The following is a 13,505-nucleotide window of genomic DNA, read 5'->3' as shown; positions in this document are numbered from 1 at the left end:
TAGAGGACCTTAGTTTAAAATTTGCTTTAAAAATATTTCATTAGTGTGTTGCTGAAGAGTATAAAATCAGATCTCTAAAAAATCCTTGCATAGATTTTTAGATGCAGAGTCTGAGTATTCATCTTTAGCCTTAAATGCTTGGATCTTCAGACATATAGTTTTTTAAATAAATCCTTCAAAAGACCACCCTTATCTAAAATACAAATACAAGCCTGGGCTACCGCCAGGCACAGGGCCACCAGTTTAATAATACTACATAGGGCCCCATTAAATCCTAAGGATAGCCCTGGGCATATGGCTTTTAGCTCATGCAGTAGAGGCTCATGCACTAAACTCCAAAGATCCCAGGTTCAATCCCATCAATGACCGTGCTCTGTCAGTGTTATAACTGCACTAGAGTTGCCACCTTTTTAATGGCTGGTAACTGGAGCCCCATTGCCCCACCCCTGTCTCTCACTGGATCATCTCCATGCCCCACTTCCCTTTCCAGCTGGGCTCCCTCAGCTCTGGGGCTGGGATGAGAGCCGCTGCAGCCTGACAAGGAACCTGCCTGCAGATAGACGGCAGCCCCGAATGAGCAGGAGCTGACGCAGGTTAATGATCCAGAACTTCCCCGCACCCCACAGTAACTGGACTTTTGGTGTCTGGTCAGTACACCGGACACTGCCAATTCCCCTTTTCGACCAGATTTTCCAGTCAAAAACCGCGCACCTTGCAACCCTACACTGCACTTGAAGAGGAAGTTTTGTCAAAGGCCTCTTGTACGTAGGAGTTCCCAGGATGAAACTCAGGCCATAATGCTGGTAATGCCAAGGAAGAAAAAGGGACAGTTGGGGAAGATCTACTGAATGGAGCTTTGATAATTGAGCCTTGGAATTCAGTCATGTTTGGTGAAATCAACCTAATTAAATCAGTATCTGAGGGTATCTACTTGGATCTTAAAGGCTTGGAACCCACATATACAAAAACTATCAACCTGTTCCCATATTTACTGCACTTTACAATGCTTCTTCAAAGACAGATTCAAGTGATAGCAAGAAGGGGACGGAGCCAACCTCTTCTTCCTTTTATTTTTAATACTTCTATCAAGGAGCCTGTGATGTGTATACAAACTCCACACTGGGACAGAAGGGGTTAAAGGACAATACTGGGCCCAGCTAGCCCCGCCCCTCCAACCCTGCTGAGCATGCTCCAACTGGAGACAGGGATGAAAAAGGAGCAATCCAGCTCACAAGGCTGAGAGTTGCACAGACCTACCTTGCAGGCTGCTGCCAAAAGGGGCTAGAGACACCTTCCTGAATACCAGGACTGTTTGCTGAGCCCACTTGGTGCTGGCAGTTTGATTTCCTTTTTATTTTTTCTTATCTGGGATCAGAAGAGGAGGTAGCAGTACTAGGAAGCAACCGAGGGAGGGTAACTCAGAGGGTCCACCTCAAACCCCGGGGTCAATGCTACTGACTCTCCCAGGGCCCTGGGTCAGAGCCCAGTGGACTGTGCAGGCCTGGGCTCCCCCATCACTATCCCGCAACTGAGTGGATGCCAACCACTAGGCCACCGAGCCTACCAAGGACCTTACTATAGAACCCAAAGCCTCCATATATAAGGTATGAGCCTTTGGGATCCAAGCCTTTAGAGGAATGATGCAGAAATAAAAATCTACAGAACAAAGAGCCTAGTTAGAAAGGTTGGAAGATTTTAGAGCTGAGTGAGGTTCAGATCCAACACATGGATCTATCCCACAGAAAGTGCTGATTGAGATATAATTGCTTTCTCAATGAGAAGCAAATAAAATCAATGAATGTGAGGCACGATGGACCTGAGAGGTGAACTCAGTGCAAAACTGAGCACCTTCTTGCCAAATGCCCTTCAACCAGCTATTTAAGAAATAAATTAACTGGTATGTAATGGTAATGAATATGCAGGTTATACAAAAAGTGTATCAATCAGTTACAGTCTTGGGTATATCAACCCCCAACAGAGTAGCAAGAATCCAATGAGCAACAGCCACTGAGATGGAACCTGAGCAAACAACTTTGAGATGGAACTGGTAACACTGCCAGTGCACCGTCAGCAACAATTCATCAGAGGACAAAATCAATATCATAAACAGGCTTATATGATGGCATGGACCTAAAACAAGTATACTAATGTTAAATATATATGTGTGTGTCAATTGTTACGTTTACTATTAACATCAAACCTAACTAACTAAACTTATATAAAACATAAACAAGCAGCTAAGATAGCAATGGGGAAGAAGGACAAATGTTTCCAAATCTCACAATCTGTGGCAACAAAAATGGTCCTAAGGGATTTGGGGGCTGTGAGTCCTTTTATTGCCAACCAGGCAGAGCTGTGTGGAGGAATATATGCAATCCCAACAACCACGACTTTCTAGATCACTCCAAGCTTCTGGAACTAACAGTATGCATGTCTCAAGAGTGGCAAACTGCAGAATCAGAAATTTAAGCTTGAGGCATTCCTGTTTTGGTTGCATTCAGGATCCCAGCACCAGGAACAGGGATCTATCAGAACTGAAGCTTTGTTCATAATGCTCCTTTTTAAGTTCTGTATTTATAATACACTGGTAAAGTAACTGGGGAAAATACAAACTATTAGAAGTTTAAATGATAAATTAAAAATTGGTTCTGAGAAGGTGACTGCCTCTTTAAATTGAGCGCACTTTGAAAACTGAGTTTAGAGACAGCAAAAGGAACACAGCACATAGGAAAATCAAGCAGTGCAGAGTTAGAATAAGAGAAAACATAGCTGTGAAAAGGATTACTCAATTTCTCACTTTTATATAATGTCGAAGAAAGTAACAGAGTGATTTAGAAAATGATTTTATTATTGGATGTTTTTTAAACACCCGAAAAAATAGAGAAATTAGAGTTAACAAAACCATTAAAAAAAGGGGGAAATTGTTAACAGTTGAGAGCCCCTCCAAAGCATAGTCAGTGGAAAAGTCATGTTTACTTGTAACTATTTCAAATTAGAGACTAATTTGAGTGGAGGAAAAAATGATAAAACTATCAAAACCAACTTTACACTGAAAACAAGCAAGTCAAACGTAGATGAAAAGATTCTCAACCTCATTTCACCTAATTTGCCCCACAAAACAGTTGGAAATACACCTGATGGCCCAGATCCACAAAGTGACTTAGGCATCACAACAGAGTGTCACAATCCCTAACTTTTATGCACTTAGAAAATCAGTGAAACAACAATGTGATGCACAAAGCTTGAGTTAAGTGCCTAAGCTCCCTATGCAATGATTGAGGAGGGATACAGGTATCTTAGAATGTGATCCAGCACATTAGGTGGGAAGCTGACTATGCTAGCCAATGGCAGATGCCAACAAGAGGGATGTGGCGTGAAGGCCTGCCATCTAAGGAGTTAGATGCTTAAGCCTGGGCATTGGGTAGTCACCTACCTTTGCTTGTGATCCACAGCCAGAATCCATCTCCTGAAGTCAGGCAATTTAGGTGAATAAGCCATTTCTTGCAAGAATGAGATAGTCACCTGCCTAACTAGACACAAAACAGCGGGAGGAAGAGGAGGTTTCCCCCTTTTAACTTTTAGGCTAGTGCACTCATCTGGTATGTGGGAGACCTGGATTCATTTCTCCCCACCGCTTGAGGAGGAGAGAGGATTTGAATAGGTTCTCCTACTTCACAGGTGGGTGCGCTAACCACTGGGCTATGGGATATTGTGATTGGGGCTCTCTCAATCAGTCCTGTTGCAGCTGGTCTACTTTGTATAAATCAGTGTGTCCCAATCGGTGTGCAGTCAGGCCTGAATAGGTGAGCTTCAGAATTTTTTGAAAAAGTACATGTGAGAACAAGGGAAAGAAAGCTGCCTTCTGGTTGACCATCTGTCTCACTGCTCTGCCTTCTCCAGGGGTGAAGCAACCAATCAGAGCTCAATCTCCCTTTCCACCCCCCCTCCCATCCTGCTTGAGCAACAGTTTGGCTGCTCTGCCACTCCCCTTCCCTCCGTCAGCTGCCAGCTGGGGGTGGGGGAAAGAGCCCCTGGAGCTCAAGGTGTGCTGTGGCAGAGAAAAGGTTGGGAACCATTGGTATAAATGATTAAATAGTCACTGAGCAAGAGAGAGAGAATGAATGACACCCACTATGAGGTAAGAAACCCTGGGTACAGTCCTCTTGCTCCAGTGACTACTTAATTATTTATTTAGCTATCTCTTCCAGGGCCTAGGTTAAAGGCCATTCTCGGGAGAAGGTAGGTATGGCTGAAGTATATCTGCATTCCAGCAATTCTCAGCTGCCCTTGGGGAGTTGGTCAGCAGAGTGTAATTTAGAACAGTTTTGAGACTCTTATCAGTTACGCTGAGAATAAGGACAGACCTCAGCAAGTCTCAAGATCAGGAAGTTGGCAAAATGGCTAATGTTACCTTTCCACTTTTCTCCTCCCTCAGCTGCACCAAACATAGCTTGGTCACAGCCGACAGTCTGGCATGGAAGCTGTGAGGTTTAATGAACATAAAATGTGTAAGGATATAAATCATTCTATTTTTTAAAATGAATATTGAAAATTATCCTGATTATGAGTACTGTGTTTATTGTACAGTACAAAGAAAAGGAGTACTTGTGGCACCTTAGAGACTAACAAATTTATTAGAGCATAAGCTTTCGTGAGCTACAGCTCACTTCATCGGATGCATTTACTGCATTTATTGTACAGTACACTCACTGTTTTTTCAAGGGCTGAGGTAACATAATTAACATAATCTTAGCCCCAGAAGGCAGGGAGTAAATCTCGGACAATCTCAGAGAAATAATTGAGCTATATTGATTAAAAATATATCCCAAATTTAAAACAATAAAGACACTTGACCAGAAAGGAGGTATAGCATTTTAAATTTTCTAATTAACTTCTGAATTCTGTTTATATCCAAGTTTTTGCTGCAGTTTTGTATACAATTTTTTATTTGTAAGTGATTCTTTAACTTTAGGAACTGGTGCAGAGAGTACTATAAACATTGAATTTCTGGTCTGATGAAAGGAGGAGTACAGACAGTATTGTTTTTAGTATCCACTAGCAGTCATCAAAAATGGCATAGCAGTCTAAAAGGTGAGTTAAAGATCTATTGCTATATTACAACTGCAATAATTATGAGAAGTTTAGAGTGAGATAACAGCCATTAAGATACATTAATTGAAAAAGTATTACTGTAGTCAGACCAATCTATGTTCTAAGTCCTTAATGGGAGATGAGGCCACCATTGTATATTGACTTTAACATAATAGTGAGAGCAAGAAAACTCATGTCATAATACTTAGGAGAAAATATCTACCTAAATATTATGTGATATGCAATAATTCAGCAAACAATTTTCAAAAGCTTATATCCAAAGAGTCTGTGCCTGACTCTAAAATAGAACACACTGGATGATAGCACATACCCATCTGACATCCTACGTTCCAGAATTCTTGAGGATTATAATTAGAAGAGGTCGCTCTTGTCCCTTTGGGATAAATTCTTGTAATAAAGTTGGCAGTATGCAAAACAAATTCATTAGCTGAAAAGAGAATAAAAAAATTTTAAGACGGGCATTACTAAAAAATACATATAAACAGATCTTGTTTCAAATAAATATTCAGATTATGTGAGTTTTAGTCCTGATACAATTAACAGAGTAGTGATGTTTGTATTTCTTTAAAATATTTCCCTGCCTATCTAATGTTATCTAAGTATGTGCACTACTTTAAAAAAAAGAAGACTAAATTTATAGTTAAAATCCATATAATTAATAACAGTTACTAAGCATGCAGTGACCTAGCTATTTTCTTCTGGAAAATATTTCACTATTTTTGTTGGTGGTGGTTTGTGTTAATGTGTATGTTTTACACTAAAAATAAGCATAGTCTTTTAGTGAATGGGGAGGACTGGAAATAAGAAATGTGCTATAAAACCATTTACTACTACAAGTGCTCAGTAGGTAAATTCTAGCCCTGGATGGTATTAGCTAAAAGTTGTGCACTCTTGATTGCTGTCTCGTGACCTACATACAATGAATTATTAATTTGGCCCAGTGAAAAGGTTTCTGTATCACAAAACCCACAACATTTAGTTGATAACCTTGTTCAGTCTTTGGAGAGAGGCTGGCTATTCAATGGGCATGGAGATTGACCTTCTCACTTCTAGAAGTATTCATGTCTTGAACAGGTCTGAAGCACACTGGCAGGGAGCAGGTAGTTTTACTGTTACCAGTACTATTCCTGTGTTGTAATTAATCAGAGAACTTCAAGTCTTCAGCATCGTGAAGTTGACAGCTTAAGGGCATAAGCTGGGTTGCATAAGAGCAGCTTGGCACCACTTTTCCAGTGGTACCAGCTATGACATTATCTGATTAAGATATTACCATATAGATCATTGTTGCAACCACTGTTATATAATTGCAACAAATCTTGTACAAAATGTGGCATGTAAGATTCCTATGGAAGGTTATGATTCGCTGAATATGATTATGCTATTTGTGTGCATGTATCATTTTTATATTTGAAGTTATGAGTATTGGCTCTATACCTGTATTTCAGATGTTTGCTCCTGGGGTAATGACCACAAGGTAGTTAGCCAGCACATCTTGGAGGGACTATTCAAATTGAGTGGCTCACCAAAAGAACATTTAACTGACAATGGACCATGGGAGACGTCCATCTACACTTAATGGAATTTCCTGCTATGACTAAGCAGAATCAATCATAACATGTGAATTGCCCGTGTGACTCGAAACACCATCTTGCTGTAAACACCTGTAATTTTCCAGAGAGCTTTGTTTGAAACAATGAATTCCCTCCACATAGCAGAAGCTATAAAAGGCCCTGGAAACATCTCCATTTTGCCTCTTTTCTGCTCAAACCTCTGGATTTATACTAATGGGAATATTCTAACCAAGGGACTGAGGTCCTTCCAATGATTTGAAAGCAACCAAAGACTTATCAAGCCAGCAGTTTATTCCATCACTGCTATAAGCCTGAACCAAAAACTTTGCAATTACTGTATGTATTTGATTCCCTAAACCAATTTTAACTCTCAGCTTTCTTTCTTTTTCTTTCTTTCTTTCTTTCTTTCTTTCTTTCTCTCTTTCTTTATTTCTTTCTTTCTTTCTTATAAATAAACCTTTAGATTTTAGATACTAAAGGATTGGCATCTGCGTGATTTTTGGGTAAGATCTGAGTGTGTGGCTGGTTCTTTGGGATCAGAAGAACCTTTTGTTTGATGAGACTAGTTTTAAAGAACCACTTATCTTTAAATACAGTGTTTTTGGTGGTGATACAAGGACTGGCATGCCTAAGGAAACTGCATTTCTGATTTCTTGTTAGCCAGTGTGGTGAAACAGAAGTTTACTTTTGTTGCTTGTTTGGTATATCTTATGGAAGAATAACCACCAGTTTGAGGTATGTCTGCCCTATTTCTCAGCAGTTTGTCCTGAATTTGGTATTCTCAATTGTGACTAGATGTCCAGATTTTATAGGGACAGTCCCAATATTTGGAGCTTTTTCTTATATAGGTGCCAATTACCCCCACCCCATCCCGATTTTTCACACTTACTATTTGGTTACCCTAGTTGTGACCCACAAAGGCATGGTTACACCAGCCACTGAAGGATCTGCACTGTGCAGGGGATTCTCAGGTGGCATAGAACTGCCAGAGAAGCTTCTATGCCAAATTTTTCCCTTGTGAACAGTGATATCGAACTATCCTAACATTCCCACAGGTCTTTTGGCAGCTGGCTCAAGTTAAAGCAGCCTGAGGTTGCCCTAAATGCTGCTTGGGGACCAGAGTGGTGCAGACTAGGCCAGAATAGTAATTCTACATAATTCAACTTGGCTGTGAGGGCAAACTACATGCTTTGGGGGTTATTCTCCTTTCAATCTGCACATACAATTGCCATTAAGGCAAATGGGAGTGCAAATACACATCAAAGAATAAAGCCCATTATATGGTAAAAATGTGTTCCATATATGCTCAAGTACAGACTGTAAGATTACTCAGAACCATTTGATACAAACACATCCATAATTCTTTGCAACAAAACATAACTTATTCATATGGTTCCTTTACTATGCAATGTTTGTTTTTATGAGACAATGTGAATTAAAAACAATACTGAACAAAATATTTTATTTAGAAAAAATATTTCATTTTGCAAATATTTCATGAAGCAACAAATGCAAATCTGCAACACTATTGCCAGAATATTTCTAAAACTGCATTATAAAACAAACAAATAAATTGGAGACTATATGTTTCATAACATTTATTGACTGTTCTGACAGCTAAGCAATGAACTGTGGCAACGTTATAACTTTTATCTGATTAAACCAAAAAAATTACCTGTCTGTTTGGCAAGTTTTCGTGCTCGAACCTCTCCAATTGAATTCATTTCATAGAATTTCTGATTAGCTCTTGAATGCTCAAAGCTTTTAAATTTTTCAGCTTTGGTATAAATCACAAGTTCTGAGAGCTCCATGGCCAGTTTTATCTTCTTAGTCTATAAATATAACATGAGATAATTGAAGAATATACATTTTAATATTTTCATGTATTTAATTACTGTTATTGCCAATCCAGAAAATAACTTTCAATGATTTATGCATGAAGATGCTAAAATGAGAAAAGCCACATTAATCTCTAGATGCTCTAGGCCAGAATAGTCAGTGCATTATATTGTATTTAGTAAATACAAAATACCAGATACATACAAATAATATATATAAATGTACAGAACTATGAAAAACAACATTAGTTTACTTACCAAGCACAGAAACAGGGAAATAATAACCCTTTCCCATGTGGCTCTGTGCAGGTGAAACTGCATCTGCCTATCTATAACTTAATGTTCATCCAGCATCCCTCACTGTGGTATCTGAGAACCTTATGAATTTTAAAAAAGAAAACTAGAAGTTCACTGATCATGAGCCACCCTTCCCTCCCCAAATTCTATCCAATCGTGTCAATTATTAACTTGGGGAGGGGGGTTAACATTTTTATTCTTGTGGGAAACTATGATGAATTGATGGATCCTGGATTGCCAACCCTAAATGTTCAAACATCATGAGTAAAGCCCCCAGAAATCATGATATTGGCTTTAAAATCATGAGCTTTTAAAAATAAAATATTTGGAGTTCTTTTTATTTGCCTTCTGGCTTTTGTGCTTTTGCAGTTCAAATTTTCCAGCATTTCTCTGCAACCAAGAGGATTAGCAACTTAGCTTTCTTTTTTAAAAATGAAAGCTGAGATTGTGATGTATTCACATATCTCCTGGTTTTAAGAAAAAAGCAATTATCATAAGACTCATGATAAAAATCAAAAAAGCTGGATCTTATATGTTGTGACTTCTGAGGTCATTCTGATCTTAAAAAAGAAAGGAATTCTATAGACCAATAAAGGTCTATCGCCATTAGTCTCAAGCCTTTCTCTGGTTGCCCGCTAAACTACTCCTCAGTAATGCTGATAGCATAGCATGTTCTGGTCACAGAGAGAGAAGGAAGTTCTTCAGGCAGCACAGATCCAACCCATTAAGACCTTTTAAGAGTAGGACCATCACCTTGTACTGGATCCAGTATTCAATGGGGAGTCAACGTAATGACTGACAATGTGTGCTTGGCATTTCTTAGGAGGCATGCTGCTGTTTTCTGAACCAGTTAGAGATTTTCTGAGTTTGTAAACTATTTCAGACTTATAAAACACTGCAATAATTCAGCCTGGAGGTCACAAAATCATGGATAACTATAGTCTAGTCCATATCTGTGAGTACTGGATACAGTCTTCTGGTCAGCAAAAATGGATGAAACCCTTTCTTCTGGCCATCAGTATTTGGGTCTCAAATATCGGCAAGAAATCCATAAAGACCCTAAGGTTACACACTGTTTAGATAATTTGATCAATAGAGGATGACAGTAATACTGCCAGTGAACTCTTTGAAATGCATCTCTTTTCTCATCAGCAGTACCTCTGTCTTGCCAAGTTTCAGTATGATCCAGCTGTGCTTGATCCATGCAATAATTTCACATAGGTGTTAGGTCACAAGGTGTTAGTATTATTGGCACCTGATGTAAGGGAGCAATACAGCAATTGTATGCTGTGCTTCAACTGCTAGCCTATAAGACCATCGTGTCTCAAATCATTCCTCAATGATTTTATACAAATGTTCAATAAGAAGGAGAGGACAGTGTCCTTTTCAACTCCTTAAAAGAGAATTTGAGGCAGAGATACAATGGACCATCATCAATCTATGGCCTCAACCTAAGACAAAGGACAGGCACCATCTCAGTGGGCTGCGTCTTAGCTCTACAAGTTCTCTAAATTAGTTCAGCAGCATCTCACCTAAACAGGGGTATTATACTCTCATCCAGTAGTGCACTTCCTAATCTGCATGGACACTGGCTCTTCTCTCTTTTCAAGGGAAAAAATTAAACCTCTTGGGGGTAAAGCTATTTTTGATTGATTGATTGATTTGTACTTTTAGTTGCAAGTCATTGCTTATTTACATGGGGACAGGGAAAGAGGGATGGTGGAAGGAGGTGAGAGTCTTGAATGTCATTCTCATGGTCAATTAAATCACATGCTACATATCAAAACAGAAATACAAATATGGATAATACCAGTCAGTCTATTGCATGGTTCTGGGAATGTGATAGGTTCCCCTGTTTGAAGGGAAAAAACAGTTACTCACCTTCTCGTAACTGTTGTTCTTCGAGATGTGTTGTTCATGTCTATTCCAATCAGGTGTGTGCATGCGTACATGCATGGTAGCCGGAAGATTTTTCCCTAGCAGCATCCTTTGGGTCAGGCTGGGCACCCCTTGGAGTTGCGCCTTCATGGCTCTCAATATAGAGCCCTGCCGACCCGTCACCCCCAGTTCCTTCTTGCCGGCTACTCTGACAGAGAAATGGGAGGGTGGGTATTGGAATGGACATGAACAACCCATCTCGAAGAACAATAGTTACGAGAAGGTGAGTAACCATTTTTTCTTCTTCGAGTGCTTGTTCATGTCAATTCCAATCAGGTGACTCACAAGCCTGAGTTCAGGAGGTGGGGTCGGAGTCTTCCACTGATTGGAGTACTGCTCATCTGAAGGCCTCATCATCTCCAGCCTGCACCAGGAATGTTGCTGATGAAGCCAGCGCCCTGGTAGAGTGCACAGTAATTGGGGGTGCGGGCAGGGGCAGCTCTACCAATTTTGCCGCCCCAAGCAGTTGCTGCCGAATTGCTGCCGCTGCTACAGTAGCAGAGCTGCCACCGAATTACCGCCACCCTTGGAAGAACGGCGGAGCTGCAGCTGAATTGCCGCCGCGGGTCACGAACTGCCACCCCATTCTGATTGCTGCCCCAAGCACCTGCTTGGAAAGCTGGTGCCTGGAGCTGGCCCTGTGTGCGGGAACCCCTGCCAGGTTGTAGCACTCACGAATGCAGGACATAATCCATGATGAGATGTGTTGAGACAACACAAGCAGACCTTTTGATCTGTCCATCACTGCCACAAATAACTGGACCGATTTTCTGAACGGCTTCGTTTTCTCGATGGAAAAGGCTAGTGCCCTGCAGACATCCAGAAAATGAAATCTCTGCTCCTTGCCAGTGGAGTGCGGCTTAGGGTTGAACACTGGGATGAAGATGTCCTGGTTGATGTGAAACTGCGACACACCCTTCTGAGGAAAGTAGGGTGAAGCCTGAGCTGAACCTTGTCCTTATAGAACACAATGTAAGGGGGCTCCGATGGTAGGGCTCTGAGCTCAGACACCCTCCTGGCCAAGGTTATCACTACCAGGAACACCACCTGGCAGTATGTTGCCAACGGTTTAAAGGGGAGTCCCATGAGCCTAGAAAGGACCAGATTGAGGTCCCTCGCAGGGACAGGCTGATGGACATTAGGGTATAGCCTGTCGAGCCCTTTCAAAAATCAGCTGACTATAGGGATAGCAAACACCGAGCAGCCCGTCACACCCAGATGGAAGGCTGATATGGTGGCTAAGTGCACTCTTATTGAAGCCAATGAAAGACCCTGCTGCTTCAGATGGAGGAGGTAGTCCAGAATGAGCGACACTGAGGCTAGTGTCAGGCATGAATGCTGCTGTGCTGACCAGATTGAAAATCTTATCCACTTGGCAAGGTAGGTGGCTTTTTTAGAGGGTTTCCTGTTGCCAAGGAGGACTAGCTGAACCTGTTCTGAACAGGAAAACTCCACTGGGTTCAACCATGGAGCTTCCATGCCATGAGGTGAAGCAACACAATGAGGTGGACGTTGAAGATGACCGTGATCTTGCATCAGAAGGTTTGGGAAGAGTGGAAGGGTGACCGGGGCTTCCACAGACATGTCTAGGAGAGATGTGTACCAGTGTGGATGGAGCCAGGCTGATGCTATCAATATGACCCGAGCTCGTTCCCTCCAGATCTTGAGGAGTACCTTGTGAACGAACAGTATGGGCATAAAGGTGTAAAGGAGATGGCTTCCCCATGGAAGAAGGAATGCAACCACTCTGGAGCCTGGGCTGTGATTCTGGAAGGAGCAGAACTGCTTGCACTTCCTGTTGTGTCACACGGCAGATAGGTCTATCTGGGGAAAGTCCCACCTCTGGAAGATGAAAAATATGACATCCAGGCGAAAGGACCACTCATGGACTTGAAATGACCTGCTGAGGTGGTCCGCCAGTTCATTTTGTACCCCGGGGAGGGATGACACAAGAAAGGGTATTGAATGTTCCACACAGAAGTCCCACAGCATGAGGGCTTTTGGCAGAGGGGAGAGGAGCGTGTGCTCCCCTGTTTGTTGATATAGAACATTGCTGTTGTATTGTCCATCATAACAGATACACAATGTCTCGTTAAGTGTGCATGGAAGGTCTGGCATGCTAGGCGCACTGCTCTCAGCTCTCTGATGTTGATGTGAAGAGCCAGGTTTGCATCAGATCAGAGACCATGGGTCCTGCAGGCTTCCAGATGAGCTCCCCAGCCCAAGTCTGATGTATCCGTCACTAGCAACAGAGATGGCTGCAGAGTGGCAAAGGGGACCCCTGAGCATACCTCCTGAGGGTCAAGCCACCACAGGAGGGAGTCAAGGACCAGGCAAGGCAGGGTCATGATTCTGTCCAAGCTGTCCCGGGCTGGGTGATACACTGACGTGAGCCACAACTGAAGAGGTTGAAGCTTGAGTCTGGCATGCTGCACCACATAGGTACAGGCAGCCATGTATCCCAGATTCTTCAGGCAGTTTCTTGCTGTGGTGGTGGGAAACTATCCGAGGCCTCAAATGATGTTGGTGAAGGCCTGAAAACTTGCTTCTGGCAGATATGCTCTGGATTGAGTCAAGTCCAGTACTGCCCCTATAAACTCTATCATCTGTACAGGGGACAGAGTCGATTTTGCTTCATTTAGAAGTAGACCCAGGCTGTTGAAGGTGGCTGTGATGAATCTGACCTGAGTTTCCACTTGGGACCTGGAGTGGCCTCTGATTCAGCCAGTCATCAAGGTACAGAAACACC

General features: G+C 41.8%; 1 protein-coding gene across 1 annotated transcript in view; it reads right to left on the bottom strand.

Moving 5' to 3' along the window:
* PLCZ1 (phospholipase C zeta 1) overlaps positions 1–13,505 on the bottom strand; it is a gene marked incomplete at its 5' end in the record, with an annotated part of 119,361 nt that overhangs the window by 54,929 nt on the left and 50,927 nt on the right. Inside the window, 2 exons of the mRNA XM_038403230.2 lie at positions 5,423–5,539; positions 8,359–8,515. Of these exons, the coding sequence (XP_038259158.2) occupies positions 5,423–5,539; positions 8,359–8,515 (274 nt within the window). The remainder of the gene's footprint in view (positions 1–5,422; positions 5,540–8,358; positions 8,516–13,505) is intronic.

This window comes from Dermochelys coriacea, chromosome 1 (assembly GCF_009764565.3).
Source record: "Dermochelys coriacea isolate rDerCor1 chromosome 1, rDerCor1.pri.v4, whole genome shotgun sequence".
NCBI classification, from domain to species: Eukaryota; Metazoa; Chordata; order Testudines; family Dermochelyidae; genus Dermochelys; species Dermochelys coriacea.
This window is presented reverse-complemented; position numbering and strand designations above follow the sequence as displayed.